The sequence below is a fragment of the Ambystoma mexicanum genome, chromosome 13 (assembly GCF_040938575.1).
Source record: "Ambystoma mexicanum isolate Mex_15411 chromosome 13, UKY_AmexF1_1, whole genome shotgun sequence".
Taxonomy (NCBI): domain Eukaryota; kingdom Metazoa; phylum Chordata; class Amphibia; order Caudata; family Ambystomatidae; genus Ambystoma; species Ambystoma mexicanum.
This window is the reverse complement of record NC_090938.1, coordinates 606,712,883-606,733,187: the sequence shown is the minus strand read 5'-3', so window position 1 is coordinate 606,733,187 and position 20,305 is coordinate 606,712,883. Positions and strand designations below refer to the sequence as shown.

Below are 20,305 nucleotides of genomic sequence, written 5' to 3'. Positions count from 1 at the left end.
TCTACTTCTTTGTATATTGCTGTATGTGTATGGTGTCTTAAAGTGGCTAGAGGCATCTGCAAGGCAGCATGTTTACACTAAATTAAAGCATCTAATGAAACAAAGAATCAAACAAGGAAAACAATCAGATAAAGGACACATATGGTGTGATGACGCGAAGTAAAAACATTGGGCAGAATAGCAGCCTTGTCTCATGCACACAAGAATACTTTACAAATTAGGAGAAAAAAGAGAAAAAGACTGGTTATATGTCTGCATCCCCACCATACCTACCTGGCCAGGAAGAATCAAACATATTTGGCAGCCAGAAACATTTCTTTTAGGTCTGCTTGAAGTTTTTTTATGCTTCATGCCAACTCACAATAAACAGTAAACAAGAGCCTGAAATAGTAGACAATACTTTATTGGTGCCATTTACTAATCCGCTTTAAACACTAAAATATGTATTTTGAAATAATTAAATTCATGTAATAAAGATTTTTTTAAAGAAAATTATCAAAAGTACATAATTTCCATTTTTAAATTATATTCACTTTTTAATCTTTTATCTTTTTCTCTACAAAAACATGTGCACATCCCATTCTGTGTCGTTAAAACCTTTCCCTACCATATGGCTTTTCTACGTTATCTTTGAAATGGCCAAACTTGAAGACATAATCATGGGGAGTCGCGATGAGCCATTTCATTACAATACAGTATACACAAAAATTAATAATTTTGCTGCGGTGAAAGTAAAATTGAATGCAATATTAGAAAACAAAATACATTTGTATTTACATAGCCATGCTAGCAACTCATTTCAAATTTGAAAAGTGTTTGGTTTGGATTGCCCTATCTGATAGATCTGGCACTGCTCCTTAGAGTCTGAGTGACAGAAAGGCTTTTGGTGTTCTTCTGGTTGTTTGTGACAAGAGGATATGGGACAGTTAGTCCTTGCAATGGTTGTATACAGGAGCAGTGGAAAATTGGGTCAGACCACCCCATCCATACTCCCAGGCTTTGATTGAGGCTACTAACACCTTAAACCCTGTCTCAACCACAACAGGCCATTATCAGCAAAGGAGGCAAAAGAAAAGGATGCCCTAAGGAGCCCTCTGTGACCCTGAGATTTTTTTAAATATAAGTTGCAATCGTTTTTGAAAATATTCTATGATTTTACCACAGATTTCAATGACAGAATGTGTCAGAGGAGGGCCAGAATAACAAAATGCACTATATTAGATAAGCAAAACAAACAGACTACCTGACCGGCAGGATGCAGACGCCAACAAAACAAGTTAAACCAGAATTTCAAAAATGACTTGTTTACTTGTAAAGTATTTCACTGAGCCATCTTTCGCTCTTCTGTATTTAGGGAAACGGAGCTCGTAATTAGATAGGGGCACACCGCAAATGTGAACGTTGGGCTATATACACACATTGATTAAAAGTTGTTTCTACTTTGAAAATAAAAATGAAAGGTCCATCATCTGTGCCGCAACTCGGTATAAAAGCTACCATAATAAGACAGTTGCACTCGGTAACAGTAATACTTGTTATTTACAGTGCCACAAAGCCGTATGACTGTGGCAGCATGAACTACATGAAAACCTATTTTTATTACACAAGACAAATCGCAATGATATTTTATTCTAAGGGAGAAGGAATACAGTGTTATAGCATTTCACTTTTTTATTCAGTTAAAGGGCTCTGGCCCTTGGATGTTTGTGTCAAAATTCAGAGCTGTCCAGCCACATTCCAAAAGGGCAAAATGGATGGAAGCTAGAGATGCCTTGAGATTACAGTTCTTACCAATGCTGGATCATGCATGCAATTTACTGTGAGAAACAAATTAATGTTTTATTCGATTGAGGATTTATGAGATTTATGATCCCATGTCCCAGCTCGTAATGCCATGTTTCACGAAACTTGAAATTTCTTTTACGATTGTGGTATGACATTCCTAAGTACGACACAAGCCTGACGACATAATTACATGCTTATTCTCTTAATAGAAGTATTATAACTCCAGTGCTAGGGTGTTGAGTTGGTTGATGACTTCAGTTTTATCTTCCTGGAGAATATTGGGATAAGATAGCTGCAGAGGGCACATTTAGTCCCCCAACTGGCAAGGCATTCAGAGTAATGGAAGGATGGGTCACTCGGTCCGGTGCAAAAGCAAAACCTTGGCCGAGTACACCTCTAGACTTTCTGCCTTGAGGAATGTACTCTAGAAGATGTTTTCTTTACATAAGTAGTATCCCTGGTTGATGATCTGACAGTTTCCTATATAATATCTTTGGTACTCCAACACGGATGGGGATGTCAAGATGGAATGTCCCAGGAAGATCACCAAAGAATGTGTTACAGGTCTCTGCTGCTTTGTAAGCTAGGGACATATGGTTCTTTGTTAAGGGTCGTCAATGACAAAAAAATACAAAACCATGGCTCTTTGTCAATCTGTAGGATGCTGTATTTAGCTGCATTCAGAGAAAGGCATAAGCTTTTTGTTAAACAAATGTATTACGTTTTACGGCAAGAAATAGGCTCTACATTTCAAGAGGGCACGCATCATAGAACTTTAAAATAAAACTAACAGGTATGGCAATTACAGTGCATAATTGAATGCGTTGGTTTATCCATAGCACACCTGGCCACCGTGCATCTTTTCGCGATCAAATCAAAGACTCCACCAAATGCATTATCCTTCTTGCAGTTTGTACCAAAAGCATTTTCTTAAGCCGTCCAGATGCATCCCAGCACTTTCTACCACGGGTTGTGCAGTGTGAAGAGATCATAAGGAGGGAGACAATGTTCAAAAACGTACAAACAAGTACAGTTAAAAGAATTTTTCCTCCAGACAAAACCAGCAGCTACTTGTTCCACTGGCACTCCAAAGTCCCCACACTTCCATCCTTGAAAAGTACACAACAGAAATATCTGTTGAAGAGGAATAAGCAGGGACTCAAATTCTCTTCACCGTCTCATGCCAAAGGAGGAACAAAAAGAATTTTAGAAAAATTCTGGGAGCCAACATACATATAAAAAACGTTAACAATTCTCTTTAATATACTATGTCTTTCCTGAACAGCCTGAAGAACGCAGTCTCAGGGTAGAGCCAACGCTACTATGAACATTTAATTTTGAAATTGCACAATTTTCTTTCTGGTATGTGTACATTATTTCCCCAGTTGGAAAATTAAGGGTGATAGAAGCCCCTTTCAAGCTAAGAATCACCTACCACATCAGGCCACGTCATTCTTCTTTCATCCAATCCATGGATCACTCATTATTATCCTTTTTTATCAGACCCGATCAGTGGGGAAAAACTGTACATGCACATTCTTAATTTATTTCCAAAAACTGCATGTTTGGAGAGGGAGTATCTTTTTTCAGGAAACGTCAACCCTTGGAGGAGTGAGAATCAAATAAATGTCAGCCTGAAAGAAGTGATTATATGTTAACTCCACTGAACCACTGTTGAAGGTCAATAGAAGACTGATGGCCAATGAACCATCCCACATCTGCCCTGTCATGCCATGCCATTCAAACCAGCTTTCTTTTTTTTGTGTTTAACTTAACTGGGATCTTTTCGTCTTATCAATGGACACAATGTATTGCCAATCTGAGCAGAGATCATAATGGCGGATTGCTACACTAACCGTGACATGCAAAGCAGTGTCTACTACAAGCCGATTGGCCATTTATTCCATATTTGTAACATGTTTTTATGAGCTAGCAACTAAAATAGACTAGTACCCGTTACCAACACATGTCCACTTTGGAAACAAATGTTCAATTAACGCAGCTCTAGAAGACTATTTTACTCGACCTACATAACGTTACTTTAATACTGTATATTGTCAATAATAAAGTTTTGCAAGTGCCCTATGTTGGGAGGCCATTCAGATGCTGGCTCGAGACAGGTTTACCTAAAAAGCACCTCAGAACAGTAAGATGAAGAGAAAACAATGTGGCTTTTTAACCTACGATGTGTAGAATAACCCTGAAGACCTCTCTGTGACAACTGCCATTACAGGCTGAAGTAGGAGGTAACATACAAGCACACTCAAGCCTTTAAGCTAGCGAGAAGCCCTTTGAATCCTGCGATTACACAATTCTCAACATACTAACTTATGTTGTGTACCACATCTAACACCCGCATCTTACACGGTCTTAGGTGAAAAAATAGTTTTCACCAGACCGAAACAAAAAAGATAGATATAGAAAGACTGAATAAAATCGATAATTTGGTCTTTCTAAATCGATCCTAAAACTCACCCTCTCCACCCGCACTTACCTTGCCCCGTCGACGCTATCCTCCTCTCGGTGAGCGGCCATTTTGGGAATGACAGCTGCTGCATGAGACGCACATGAGCGTGAGGGACGTCGTGGAAGCAAAGTGAGTGTTTGGGTGTGTGCATGTGTGTACATGCATGTGAGGGAGATGTGTGTGAAAGTTTGTAGTGGGAATGGGAGGGGGAGGAGGTTGGACGCAAGTTAAAAAAGTATAAGAAATAAATGTCATTAACGGTGTGAGTGCGACGGGAAAGTGTGGCGCGAGACAGGCAGTGGTGTGAAAGGTGGGCTCGGGGGTGGGAGGGTAACACCCACATCCCCCCAAACCCCCCCAAAACCCTCCCACAAGTACCCTAAAAACCGAGGGTCGGGGCCCAACGTGATGAACTGTGACCAAGAATATAAAGAATGCTGAAACCAGACGTGAACTGAACTAAAGGAGAAGAATGAATGTCGGAGCCTGTAGTGAACAGAACCACTGTTGAACTGTGACCAAGAATATAAAGCATGCTAGAACCAGAGGTGAACAGAACTAAATGAGTCCAAGAATGAGACAAATGATTGTCGAGCCTGTAGTGAACAGAACTGGTGTTCAACTGTGACCAAGAGACAATTCTCTGCTGGAATCCGTAGTAAACAGATCTACTGTTGAAATGTGACCAATGGAATAATGAGATGCAGGAGCCTGTAGTGAACAGAACTAGTGTTGTTGGACTGTGACCAAGAGAAAAGTGCTTGCTGGAACCTGTAGTGTATTATTTTAGTGATTGTGTTTTATTTATTGGTTTGGAAAACTGTGCTTTGAACAGAAACATAAAGAGGCATACAGGAATCAGAGCGATCTTGATGCCAGGTGCTTTCCATCGAAATAAGAGTAGAAAGTAGTAACCTGCTGTTGAAAGGGGAGGCGAAGGCAGTGGGTGGGAGCAGTGATCATCTTTTTGTTTATTAAGTTTTACTGTTCCTATGCTTTTTTTTTTCCAAAAGAAACCGTTGCGGAATGGCTTAGTTTTAAAATAAAAGTGTAGGAGGAAGTTGAAACTTGCACTTCAGTACAGGTGTGTTTGTTTCGGTCTTTGGATTGCGCGTGGGAGGGGGCGTAGTGATGGGGTCTGTGGGGGGTGGGGGCAGGCCAGCGGGGAACATAGTTCTACTTCTTTCCGTACACTTCAGCCACTGGGAGGAGGTAAGTGAAGTAGGACAAACTAGGGACACAACTGACATATGGGCACAGGGTAAATATATAAAGGGAGTGGGGCGAGTGCCCAATAAAGTTGTGAGGGGAATCCACTGGGAGAGGAAGGGTGCATTTGTGTGGAGGAGATGTTGTTTAAGTACTGGTTTGAAAGCGTGTTAACAGGGTATGATGCTTCGGTGATAAAGGGGAAGAATAGGTAAGGTTGAGGGTGCTGCTGGAACAGAGGGTACGAGTAGAGGAATAGTGAGAATGTAGATGTACAGGTGGGGAGCGCAGCATACATAGATTTAAAAACTATGACATATGAGGTAGCTCTTTTGTATGGAGAGCTAGCCAGCATAGAGACAGCGAGGAGAGGAGCGCCGAAGGTTGTAGAGAGTGCAAGTAGCGAAGTTGAGGATTTTGAAAAGGGGTTAAAGGGACTAGAGGCAGGTCCCTTAGTAGGCCGGAGCAGTAGTCGAGATGACTGTGCAAAAGAAAGGTGATGAGAGGCAAGATCTTTCAAATGTTTCATAGGTTGATTCTGTCCATGATGACGGTTAATGTTATGAGTTGTTGGGGCTGTTAAGGACCACCCCAAGGCTGCAGGCCTTCAGGAATGGGGAGAGAATGTCAGGGGAGACAAATATGAGAAAGGAGAGGAGGCAGGAGCATTCAAAGCAGGGAAGTAGATAACTTCTGTTTCGGATGGATGGAGCATATGACAGCCAATGGCCATCAAGTATCAGATGGCTAAAGCTCAAACACTTACAAGAGAGATCGGGATGAAAAGAGGAAAGGAAGATCAGAATATCATCGTCAAGGAGAGGATAGTAGAATCCCTAGGAGAAGATGAGGAGCCAACAATGGTGGTAAAAAGAGGATAAAGAGGTGAAGGCTGAGGAAAGAGCAACGTGTGAGCAGTGTCTTCAAAACCTAGGTTAGAAAGGGTGAAAGAAGAGAGGGCTAATCTACATTGACAGCAGAGAGACGTTTTAAGGATTTGTAGGACAATGGCAATTGTAAAGTAAGTGGGGAGAGAAAGGCTGATGAGGGGTGAGAAGTAGGAGCAGGTAAAAGGTGCCATTTCTTTAATGACTTGGTGAGCAACATGGGCACAACATAAATATTAGTTGGCTGTGCAGAGAGCGGGGATGAAGTAGCAAAGACAGGCTGGAGCAGGGGGGAGAGGTGAAAGGGTGAGGGATACTAGAGTGGTGAGGGTGTTCCACACCTTTTAGAGTAAAAGTAAAAGGAAGAAGTCATTAGCAGAGAGGGAAGACTAGAGGGACATGGATGTAGCATACAGCATCGTTCAGAAGCTGCAGGATAGTTTCTAGGGTGTGATTGGAGAGGGGAGAAGAGATACAGAAAGTTGTGGGACTTGCAGAGCCAAGAGCAATACTGAGATTTAGGAAAGCAGCCGTCTAGTAGATGGGAAGAGAAATACAGAATGGGGCAGAAATTTGTTCCACCGACATAAATAAACCTCATACAGGAAACAGTGTGAAGTCACGAGTGAGTGACTTCCTAACTAGACACATACCAGGGATGAAAGATTACCGGCGTCACTGTGGCAATGTAGAAACCATGACTGTTAGAAGGTATACAATACTAGGTTATGTATAAGAGGATCAAAGGAGCTCAGCACTAGAGTGGCCCCGTCCCTACAATGGCAAAGGCATGCCAAAAACCTGCTAATGGAACTCAAGGGATGCAAAGTGACCAACATCATGGACGTGAACTCAGCACGGGCAGCGGATATTAAACCCCACAGTCAATTGAGAACGGCCCTAATCTCACCAAACTAATACACCTATAGAAAAAGGGAACTGGTTATTTTAGGGTGAAGAAGAGTACATGATGCAAAGCTGTACATCTCAGAACGTATTCCATAGGATTACCTCTTAGGGTATACGTCTTGATGCAAATTGCTCACTCTGTTTACTGAGCTTGTCTAAGTCATGCCTTGGTTGTGGTATTTCTACATGCTAAATGTCTCAGTGTTATAAAGTGCTCGTGAAAAGGTATGTTGGAGCTATCTGAAGCACTGAAACAAACACACTGCTCTCCTGTGTGCAATGGCACACACATCTATACTACTGTCCTGTATGACATCACATCATGAACAGTGCTATGCGGCAAGGAAAAGTACAATCCATACTGCTCTCATACCTATAAGAGTACATGTCCTTCCCCAATATGTTGCATAGTGCACCATCTGCAAATGTGTCCTCCATGCAGCTCCACAAAATATACACTGCTCACAGACATCTAAGAATGACATTCTTTGTAGTGCAATCCTCAATTGGATAATTCAATCTGTGGCACAATCTTGAATGAAAACCATAATTCCCATGACTTCTGCATAAGAGGTGTTGCAGGGGAGTGTGGTGGGTGGATGAGGTGGCTATAGCCCCGGGTCTTTTGGTTTTAGCCCTGGATAGAAGATCAGGGGCTACAACCAAAAGGCTAGCTAGCCCAAGTCCCGACATTAGCGTAGCCCAGATCTTTTAAAAACCTAGCAACGCCCCGGTCTGCAGTCTCCAAGAACACAATGCATGTACTGACATATTGCATTTGAGAGAACAGGCTATGCAAGTCTTCCTGAGAAGTCTCCCTTAAATAAAACCATATTCACTGGGAGACTTCATCTACACTGTTCTCTTCTACTTAAGATGACATGACATTCAAACATTTCCGGTGTATGAGACCCAATCATGTAGACTGTACTTATGCATCAGGTACAACAATCATTAGAGCATGCCATATGGAGATCTGTCCCACATATAAAACAAAGTCACAGTAAACATCCTTGTATATAGGAACACACTAGGTACAACTGACCCCTGCCCTCAAACCCGTAGGGAAAGGCAGCCTCCAGGTCTGCACAGGAGGGTGGGGCTGGCCAAAGGACTGCAACCAAGAATGAAAGTACCATTGAGCGGGAACCAAAGACGCACTTCAGAGGCACTGTCAAAGTAACCGATGTACTAACCAATTCCCCCTTGCTGCTCCTCCATCATAACCAATGCCACTATACGCGACTAGTAGCTAGCCACACTACACATAGACACACCGAGAACTAATCTAATACTCACACTCAACCAAGTCTCAGAGTCTGCAAGTAACCTTAGAGGAACACACCATTTCACATACTCCATAAATCCACGACACTTATTAACACCAACACAACACAATAAAACACCTACCAGCTATCCGTGACTCCAGACCCCTTATGGATACAACAAGCGGGCACTCTCGAATCGAACTGAACAACTCCCACACGCATGACAAAACACACAAATGCGAGTTCATCCTGGTTCTGAACCTGTTGTTTCATTCTATCCACACTTACATATCCCACCAACTTCTCTTGCAGAGCAACGCGAGTGCCTGGAGACTGCCCTTGGGTGGAAGAAGTGCGAGTTATAAATCAACGTAACATAACGTATAGGATTGCAAAAGACATTTTACTTATAAGGCAATTGAATGAAGGGTAGTGATGTGCCCACTATGCCCAACTTATAAAGAGGAACTTGTGCGCAGTCAATGCTTTTCATCTCTCCCTCTGTTCAAGACTATAGTCTCTTACACACATGCGGGGGCAAGAAGCAGGTCACCATTAAATTGGAAATGCAATGATAGCAACAAGTGGCGATCTAGAGCTAGCCATTTCACCCTTCTCGTTTCTTTGCTGCCACTCTTCTCAAGGGCCCAATGATATTGTTTTGATGATATTTCTAAAAGTGCTCAGTGCTGTGCCAGTATTTGAGAAGTCTTCACTATGAATAGGACCAAATCAGAGAGCTCTATCACGTCCCGGCTTCTACTAACCATGCCTCACCAATAATGTCCCCGCTTGTCATCTACCGTGATTCAGAATACTGGCTGACCAATCAACAGTTCTGAATGACCCGTCAGCCAAGAAAATAACCCACTAAATCCCTAATCAACATCACTATTCCATGATAAACTACACAGAACAGTCCAGGATGTGCTATATTACCAACACGAATGGGAAGAGATTAGAAAAGGGACTTCTACCACAAACACGTTTAAGTCATTAAAGGGCACTAGGAAGGAAAACTTTAAAATCTTTTGAATTGTTAAACTCTTCAGTGTTGTATGAAGTTTTAATGTTGATATTTTGATGAACCATGTTAAATAATGAATCAAAACACCACCAGTTAAAGGTGCATGTGTTAATCTTGGACTGTAAGGATATTGTATGTGAACAGGTGACAAAAAATACAGGGTAGATTGGATGAAAGAGTGACGCTTACTGGAGCGGCTGGTTTACAAAAATCTGAACACAAAAAAATATATATTAAAAGCTATAACACGAGCTCCTATCAACTTTAAGCTTCACCAATGCAATGCACACACAAGAATTAAGAAGCTATTTTCAAAAGAAAATAAAAAACTGTATTGAATAATGACAATACCAAAAAAGAAGGAAAAAACACCCATTCTGCACCCTCCCTTAAAAACCCTCGCAATGACCCACCCCCACAGCATTGAATAAAACAAAACAACAAAACCCCACAGCTGAATGGCTTTCTTTGTAAAAGGCGGTTAAGTCAAGATGAGCACATGGGAGAATCAGGGGAATATCATTGTTATGACGACCTATTACATTATACCCAAGGGTAGTCTCCTTTTACCCCAACATGATTTTCGGGGGGACTAATCAGTTTATTTTTCCTGTTGTGGGAGGTGTGCATGCTTCCTTCTGCAGGATAGCGTGTTTTCGCATAGCAGTGACAGACACTTTAAAAGCCCTGCTTCAATATATGTACAATTCTAGCACATCACTATCTAAAAGCTCTCTTGGGTCCTTGGGTGTGCTGGAACTTTGAGATACTCTTCCAATGTTGGTATGCCAACAAGATGCAGGAAGGCCAGACAGCAGGAAACCTAGGGATACCTATGCCCTAAACAGTGTCCGACACCATAGCCATCATGGCGGTAATGTAAAGAACGGTCTTTAGACTGTCACTTACCATAGGCAGAGGATGATTGCTTGGTAGTTTATACTCAGTGTACCAGCGTTAAGATCACCAGCCATACGCAGCCAGACAGCAGATCTACGACAGGTGCTGTGAACAGCTGGAACCATGACCATTTCAACAAAAGTTCTCAAAAGGGTGGAAAGATTGGGAACATTTCAACATAGAGATTCATTTGGGGCTATCCATGTATTCTACTGGGACAAGAGTTTGTGCGCTGGTGTACAGTCGAGAAACAGTCTCTTTTACAGGGGAGCACTTTTTTTTAACAAGGTGGGGGATTCAAATAGGACAACGGCCTCAATCACACACAAACACATAATGTGGTGAAAAATGATGGTGCATTTATAAAGTTTACAAGGACCATGCTTGGTAAAGATGTAGCAACCCTGATAATATCCAGAGTATACTCGTAACATGTTTTTCACTGGTACCTTCAGCATCAGAATCTGGATCTTTTAGAAAAGCATTTTCCTTTGTGTTTTCTTAAATTGGTCCTCCTCGTTTGCTGTACATTTTCAAATGGAGGCATGCCCTACGGTATTTAGGGAAGTAGCAACCTGGACGAGATTTCGCTTGCCAACGGTGACACCACTTCAAGCCCTTCGTGGTATCAATTATTCAGTCACCTGGACGTTTAACCAGTTACTGATTTCGAAAATCAGGAGAAAATAGTAATCTATTGTGCATTTAAATAAACGGATTTAATTAACCTGCAAAGCTGGTTTCTCTCATTTAAAAATATATATTTATATATATGTATTTGTATATATATGGGAAAGCAATGGGTAGAAATGAGTCACAACTGTTTGTTACCCCCTATTTATACAGTGGGACACTTGCGAAAGCAAAACCTATAACTCTTAAAAAGAAGAAACAGCAAAACCATGCATTCAGCCAACTGCCATTTGTACAACAGAAAATATGAATAGCACCACAGCATCTAACGCTGCAGCGTCACATCTCGATGAGCCAACCCACGAGCTACGAAACCTTTGTTTTATAAAATGAAACACTTGCATTACCATGCACGAAATACTAAATGAACAACTAGTATTAACATTTCACATTATGAATATCTTTTTCCAAACAAAAGAAGTTCAACGAGGTGTGACCCACACATACACACGCGCGCGCACACACACACACACACACACACACACACACACACACACACACACACACACACACACACCCCCCCCCCCCCCCCCCCCCCACACACAAGACTCCATTCAGTCAGCAGGGCAGCGGAAGGACTGTCAGGACTGCGCGTGCGAGATCCACTGGCTTTCCATTGGCCTACGTAAAAGTTCCTCCACATGCCGGGCGACGTCCATCGTGTCATCAATGTCAAAATCGCCATCAGGGTCCAGAATGGAGTCAGGGCTGAAAAGCAAACCATGAGATATTATAGTCAATGTTTTGACTGGATATCCAGAAACCTTATGCATCAACCAATGAACCGTGTGGCATGCATCAGGTTATGGCAAGGATACAAATATAATCTCGAAAGTCGATTTTCAAAGCAGTGCCGTCTGATGAGTTTTGCAAAAGGATGAAGAAATTGGACAGCAGTGAAGCGATAACAATATACAAAAACATAGTCTAGAATAGTTATTTTTGGAAATTGCTATTACAGTTTAGTAAAAATAGATGTTCTGAAAGTCTGAAATAGGTTAACGTGGTCTTATTTTTTGCACTATTTATTGTGATGATCCAGGAATCCCTACCAAGCTTAGAGATGAAAACTTTAATAGAGTTTTTAGAAAAGGTCGGAAGGCTTACTTGTTTAACTGAACAATGCCATGGCCTTCTTTCGTCAGCCTTCCTCATTCACTACTCTTCTCTTGTGGCTTCTAGCCACCTGTGTTTGGGCATGTCAGCCCCCTTAATCCCCAAGGTCAGTGGTTTTGCGCTATACAAGTCAGAAATAAATAAATGAGACGTGGACACAGAGGACTCATGGTTTTGGTTGTATACATTTATTCAAAATAATAAGGGGTTGGGAAGCCTCACTATCCCTAATCTAGGAGCTATTTCCCTACCTCATCCAAAGACTAAGGGGGTCTGTCCTATGTCAAGATGTCCAAAGTAAAAATATGTCCTGTGTCCAAAATCCTAGTCTGGCCCTCACACTCTAAAAACAAACTCTAGAGTGCAAAGGATAGTGTCTCTGAATTCCAAGGTGCACAAAGGTTTGACTTCAACACAAAGATGTAAATACAACGAAAAGGTTTCAAGTGGATAATATTCACAATTCCAGGGGATGGCTCCCTTCTCCTGGGTTCCCTTTACTAATATGAAGGGTTCAAACAAAGAATAACCAAGTTCTTTAGAATACCAAGAGTATACTTCCCTCCTCCTGGTGCATTCACAGTTCTCAGGGAAATAACTCCTTTCCCCAGGTTTCTCTTCACATGTCAAAATAATTTAGAATCCCAAGGGCATGTGGCTCCCTAGGAATTCTCCTTTGACTGTCTTCACACTTACAGCACTTCACAATCTCAAGGGCATGGGTCTTCCTTAAGATTCTTCTCCTCCTGTAACTTATTAAACACTCTTGACTTTTCCTGATATACTCTCCTGCCAGGACTTTTTTGCAGTCTTTCACACACTTATCTTCACCTGGTACACTTTCCTGTCAGGACTTTCATACAATCCTTAAAAACATATCTTCACCAGGTGTACTCTTCTACTAGGAGTTTCATACAATGAGCTTTATGAAACTTTACAATCTCAGAGGCATGGATCTTCCTTGAGATATTCTTCCTTCTGCTTATCACCTGGTGTACTCTCCTGCCAGGTCTTTTACACAATGAGTGTTCCTTTTATCCATGAAATGATATTTGCCCACTGTTGGCGTATTGTTCCTTGTTTAAAGTGTTTGTTTCAATAATACATCTCTCTTTCATACAATGGGCCTCTGCCCCTTTTCCCAGTGTGTTCACTTTTACTTGGCTTTCTTTCACAATTACTTTGCTTTCTCTTTTAAAGTGCGGGTTCAACAACCCCTTTATGGCATAGCTTACAGGTATATTGGCTATTTCACAGATTTCACTTTGCTTGCATGTTGCTTCTATGAAGCGGCGTACACTCTCAGGCAACCCGGTAACCCTTCCATTCTCCCTGAGCTTACCAGGTGATTTTATTGTCCTTTGTACTTCTATGCTTGGGTTGCTGGTTCAGCGTGCATCCAGTTTGCCGCTGCACCCTCGCAGTGTCTGTATAAGATTCCTGCTGCCTTGCACTCCTGGGCAGCGAGTCATCTGCACTCCTGTTTCCTCTTCTGCTGTCTGGCTCAGCCTCGAAACCGTTTCCCGTGCTGTCCTCTCCCTCAGCGCACTGGTCGGTGTCCGTGCAGGTCGCTGCGCAGCTCACCGTCTGCAGCTGTCTCTGCTTGCGGTCAGCTGCGCTGGTTTTAAACTTCCCGGCGTGATTGAATAGTTTCCAAAGACTAGACTACTGTGTGGGCTTACCGGTCTTAGTGATCTTAATTGTTCTATCCCTCTTTCTCGTCTCAGTTGTTATCACGTTGTTCCTTATGTGAGGTAGAGGAAATTGGTATGGAAACCTTTTGGGAGTGATCATTACTGCTGCCTGCCTCTTCCTTGTCTCAGTGGTTGATATATTGTTGCTCGAGTCATGTTGGTGATTACTTAAAGTAGAGCTGGCACATAGTTGAGGAAGACTGTTGCAATATGCCATTAAGGCATGGGGAATGGAGGGAACATCCCTAGAAGGGAAGGGGGTTTATGTGACTTTTCCTAATGATGTCATGCCACACCCCTAACCCCGAGGTTCGCCTCCACCCAGGTGCTCATCCCTCATATAGCCGCCCCCAGGATCAGGTAGCACCTGCTGTCCCCTGGCCACATAAGGAGAGGCTCCTTCCGGGAAAGAGGTGATGACCTCATCAGATTCATCACATAATGCAACAATTTTGTTTTCTGATACTGGTTTATATGAGGAATTATAAAATGTGACCTTACTCTGTCAAAACAGAAAACAAAAACAAGTGCTTGGGGAGGGGGCTTGCGAATCCTCACCTTCTCAAAACATGAATAGGAGGGGTTGGTTTGAGGGTCTGCATATTTTACACCCTCTTGAAAATACTTAACCTACTACTTCATACGTCTAGACATCTAAAGGGGTGCTGAGCCCCTGCTCCTGAACTAGTCATCCTCTCCTAGACAGTCAATTTATTTTATTATACGACTTCCAGACATTACAACATTAACAATAATTATAAAACAATTATAACATAATAGCCTCATAAAAACAAATAGTACATCACTAACATTTAGACATTTCTACAAAAGGTTTCCCAGAAAATCTCCAACTTGGAATACATATAATCTGGGGAACAGACTCAGAGTCCCCTAAGGTCATGACAGACACTAATCAGTAGCCTCAGAGTCCCCTAAGGTCATGAAACGTTTCTATTGTATATAGTCCATGCTATATATATATATATGATACACTACTCGCCGTAATCGTATTTCTGATGCTTGTATCTGCTTAGATTCACATGCTGTGCATAGGCCGACATCTAGTGGAAGCTGCGGAGTATTACAGTTTGTTTTTCGAAACTCGAAAATGGGCGTCGACACAGGGCGTGCCAGTAATACTATCCCTAGTGTGACGTCCCCTGTACCCATGATCCCACACGCGTCTAGGACCCTCAGATTGTTATATATATATATATATGACAGAGAAGGGTGTGAGGGGCACACTCTGGGTCCCAGCTAGGTGTAGCTTTCCACAGTCCAGTTTATGTTCTCCTCCTAGCGTGCTTTCTTGCCTCTTGCAATCATCAGGGAGGCAGTCTGTTCAGGTGTTTGTTCAGCTGTTTTCATGCTGCCGCTGGTGTGGGGTAGCAGTGCTTCGGTGTGTAAAGCAGACTAGATTGTCAGTTTGGGGGATCTGAGCCGAGTGACTGGTTTGTTCCATCTTGCTGTTACCGCTGTGCATTAGGATACACAAAGACTATTTCAGCAGTCTGGCTGGTCTATTATTGGTCATTTCACTTGAGTGTGGCTTTTTAGACTGGGGCCACTGGGTGGTGTGATTGTCCAGTCTTGGTCACCTTCACTTTGTGCAGGAGTAACTTTGTTTACTCAATGTTGGATCAACTTTACTGCCTGAAATATTCTATGCTCCAAGTGATTTCTTTTGTGCTCCCTTTGTATTGCATGCCTTCCTCCTTCCCGTGACATCTGATGCCTTTAGCTCTCAAGGGCTCCTCTACTATCCTCCATACTCCTTTTTAATCTTTTACTTGTAATGTCATTTGTCCGGCAATCATTTAATTTGCTTGACTTTCATAAGTATAGTATTAATGGTCTATCTTTGCATTTAATTTTTTATGGTTCTTGTTTTCTTTGTATGCGATTCAGGTGTATAACATCTAATGTACCAATTCAATGATTATGTACAGCGCTTAGGCGTAAACGCTTTAAAAGTAAAATACAAATACCCCTAGCAACTTTCATCAAACTAACTAGCCCTAGCTCTGCCCGGGCTTGAATAATGGCATCATCCATGAAAATTAAAAGAGTGGTCCTAACGCTACTCCATCTAGAGGCATCTGCCTTAGTGTCCAGGAACCATCCATCAGTATTATTTTTGGTTTAGGGAAGTCATTGCACTGGTCGGTCAGTCTGTCCAGTCCTTACTTTCAATTAATTGGTGACAGAACTTCGCCAGGGACTATACATAGGCTAAACTCCAAATATTCTCCCCTCTTCAAACTGTCGGGGTGGTAAGGATAGGCCCCACCGATGAAGAGGGCTTCACGGTGTGCGCGCCATATTAATGACTGTTGGTGCGGCAAAGCTGGCGCAGTGTTGCAACTTCGTATGTATCCAGTGTAGTTAAATGTGAATGGGACGCGTTACTTTGTGTTCAAGTTGATACATATTAGATTTGCACACGTGTAAAAAGATAAATGCCAAAATTGCCAAATGAAATATAAACACGATCCAGACATGGTGTGGTACGAATTGCCTAGAAGCCGGGTGACGATGCGTTTCATAATGCCATGCGAGGATGGGGACTTGTCATGAAGAAACCACTGTAAAAAAGAGATGATAGTTATTAAATATACATGCACACTGATATACATACATAGGGAATTTATAAATATACAAATAGTGGGCTTTTTTTCATAAATGGATTCAGCTCTGCAGTTGGGAGTTTGCGAGGTGAATTCTGAGTGTCTGGGAACAACTGGTTGTGAAGGATTCCAAAGGCCAGAGGAGGCATAATGAGTAACTAAGACCTTAGCAGAAGGTCAGCTAACAAACCGGTCAGGGTTTTTATTGGTTGGCAGTATCAAAAAAGGAAAATGTAATCTTTTTTAAGTGCATGGGAGCTTACAGAGGAAGCCGGCCATTTACTTTTGACCAACAATAAACGTGGGGTGAAGTGACGCTCGAGGCCAGACTGGCCAATAGTCCCTGTGTTTTCAATTGTTTTCTCAGGATGTGTCATATGTGCTGAATTGGTAGTTGTATGCATTAGAATGTTCCAATTACGGCAGTAAGCCGGGATGGGGGAGATGGTTATCGACAGTTCAAAGGGAACCTGTTTATTCTGCTCTCCCTCATATTGTTGGAAGTACCTGTGCAAACCACGTGCAATTACATTGAGGGTTAAGAGGTCTTAGATCAGCTGTGAATTTTAATGAATTATGTTTGTATATGAATGTTTAACCATGTGATGATGCCATGATCTCCCATGGACGAATCTTAAAAAGGGGTGTGCTATGAATATGATCTGAAGATGGCAGTTAAGATAACTGCAACCAATGGGAATGAGAGAAAGAATGGATTTCTTTTGTATAGGTCTTGTGCAATCACGTCAGTGTGGACTGTAATAAAATATATGTGCGTTCTTTAACTGTCGCAAAAATATATATAATACGTCTGTAGGCGCACAACCTTCTCCTACAAAGGCATCCACACTTGCCTGGGACACTGCGTCCCATATGACCATGGAAGACACCTCCATGAACACCATCTATAATGTTCACGAGATCAGGCAACACACTAAGATGGTTGCTGCCTTTTGCTCCGTAGAGCCCCATTCTGATGCCTTGAAGGACGTCCCGTCGTCAGGCCCACGTAAGGAAGTCCCCATTGTAAGGCTGCCATCTGTCTGTGCCTGTCTGGGCCAGGCAGGCTTTACGTACTACTGTAATCCATCACTAAGGTATACACATACTAGTGTGACATTTACTAACCCTGACTTTCATATTGTGATGCAACCACCTGATTGCACTGAGTATTATGATTACAAACTCAGTTTACTCCCGAACGCCTCATCATTGAAAATGTCTCTTTGGATTACCGCTCGCTCGTTCCCCTGACTGCCTGAAAGTGCCACACACTCCACTGCACTCTTACACGATTGCAGTTAGTAGGAGCTTGTCCTGTCCTACCACATTGGCTTGCCTCAATATGTTCTTCTCATAATACTTAGAGCCAGTCACATTGCACTGCATTTGTAGCCCCCTACCCATAAAGAGTTTGTGCATTCACTTTGACATTAACGTTGCTGACATTGCATGTTTTATGCTGCTTGTCTACAGGTCTGAAGTAGCCCCCCGCACCATGATGTGAAGCTTTGCCAGTCTGCAGGCATACACCTATCTTGACTGTAACCCATATGCGTGCTTTTGCACTCTACGTTGTGTACTATGCACTTTCTGTAACTAGATGTCTCTGGGGTTTGTGCGCTGATATAAATGCGAAAATATTATAAAATAGTGTGGTTCAGACAGGTTAGTTTGACTCTACAGCGTCATCTAGCCCCTCCAGAGGTGGATTGTATAACAAACTTGCTTTACGTACAAAATGTGCACTCGTTTCTTAAGTGGTGGGCTCACTTTGGGTTGAGGTGATTAGGGGCCCATCCCTACAAAAGGCATATCAGAAAAGCTGGACACCATGCAACTCCTGCCACGACTGCATTGAATGTTGAGGTTTTAAGCCTGATTTACCTTACATAGGAGGCCAGGGTTAAATGATTATTTGGTAAGGGGCAAAGTGGGGGTGGGTTGGAGGGATCATTATAGCGAAATGACAAGAGATATTATATCTTAGATTCACAAGTTCCTACTTCAGGTCGATAGGTCGATCAGTGTACGTTATACCACCAAAAGTAATTCCTGATGCACCTATATTCGAATTCTCATAAAACCTGAGCGTTATTTGCCTGTGACATGCATAATTATTCGGTCGCCAAATAGACAAGATATTGGCTACATCCAGCATAATCTGGGATGACTTCAGGAAGCAGATGGTTGGGGAAAACTGGCAAAAGTTGTTGTCCCCTCCCCATTTGGTAGTGGTGTTTTTGTACACTTAGAAGGAATTCACAACCATTGTGTTGAGGCCATGCAACCTTAGTTGGCAGATACAACAAAGTTCCTTTGGCATATATGGGGAGGGTGGGGTTCCCACCTTCTATGGCATTCTCCCTCAATCGTTAGGCTGAAGGGATTCAGCTGTTCCATGCAGCAAATTTGGGGGCCCAGGAGTCACGGAAGCTGATACTCTGTGCTGTGTTCGAGTTCCATGCTATCAGTCTTTCATTTTTTTGGGTGTGTTTTATTTCCAAGATTTGTCAGCATTTCTAGAACTATGATTCTCATACATTTTGCCGCAGGGGGCAATGGCATTGCGATCAGATCATGCTCTTGGTGCCTACATAGTTTATGATGGGGTAAGGTTATGTCTTTTCTCTGTCCCATTTGAGGAATGTTTGCATTTGCGCCTTCTTTCGTTCGTTCGTTTACTCAATCTTCCTGGAACAAGGCAACTGGGTTTGCTGGTTGTACCGTTTTTTGACCAAGAGTTCACAGCCTCAGTTAGGTAGACAAGATGGCCGCCGCATGAGACAGCACCTAAGAAGGGGGTTAGTAGCGAGTAGGAGAGACAAGGGATGGAATAATAGCAAAATTACAATCTATAATTGTTTTCAGAGGTGGATGGGCAGACACACTTCTCGGCAGATCACTTGACAGATTTCACTGTGGACCGGCACATGCAAGGGGTGATTCTGCTTTCCAGTCCATTTACTGTTTTGACTTTATTCTTTGCCCCTTCTATGATCCTCCTTTTTGCTCTTGCCCTGTTCCTTCACCACCCCTGACTCATTTTTAAATATACATTCCTGTATTTCTTACATATATCCCCTACATGTGACCCCTATTTATGAGGAGTGGTAGAACCCTGACGAGAGGGAACAACATGCTACCTGAGTGAGAGTGTCACAGGTAGTCCATCATCTCGTGCTTGTTCTCGGATCAACAGGGCCAGTTTTCAGCACGGAAACAACATGTTGAAATCTCCACAATCGAAAGGGAGGAGGGGGTGGTAATGGCAGTCTTACTTTGATCAAAGACTGCCATAGCTACAGCAGGGAATAACCCTACAAAAAAGCACATTTTCTGTCCTGGCAGGAAAGGTGAGAACAGGACAGAGCTTGTGCCAAATTTACAAGGGAATGCGACTAGCTGGGATGTGAAAGGCAAAAGGGGTGGGACGGGAGAGAGAGTATCCTAACTTAGCCTTATCCCAACACTCATGACTGGTGGCAGAAACACGTTTAGAAGCAGTGGTGGAGGCAAAGAAAATCTCCAATTGTCTCAAACAAGAACTCAATAGGTCATGTGTGCAATAAGTGTGTTAGTGACCAGTAAGATGCTTTCCATGCCATGGTTGGCCATCAACATGATATTAAACACCTACAGCTTCAAGTTTCAAATACACTCAACCTGATGTATCTATAGTGCTGTGGTTCAATAGACAACAAACACAAAGGTCCTGGTATC

General features: G+C 42.5%; 1 protein-coding gene across 9 annotated transcripts in view; it reads right to left on the bottom strand.

The window, feature by feature from the left end:
• Positions 1-387: 387 nt before the first annotated feature.
• LOC138521540 (signal transducer and activator of transcription 5B) overlaps positions 388-20,305 on the bottom strand; it is a 1,967,228-nt gene continuing 1,947,310 nt past the window's right edge. For all 9 annotated transcript variants that reach the window (XM_069634461.1, XM_069634460.1, XM_069634455.1 and 6 more), the window contains one exon: positions 388-11,853. In XM_069634461.1, the coding sequence (XP_069490562.1) occupies positions 11,727-11,853 (127 nt within the window). In that variant the 3' untranslated portion in view covers positions 388-11,726. The remainder of the gene's footprint in view (positions 11,854-20,305) is intronic.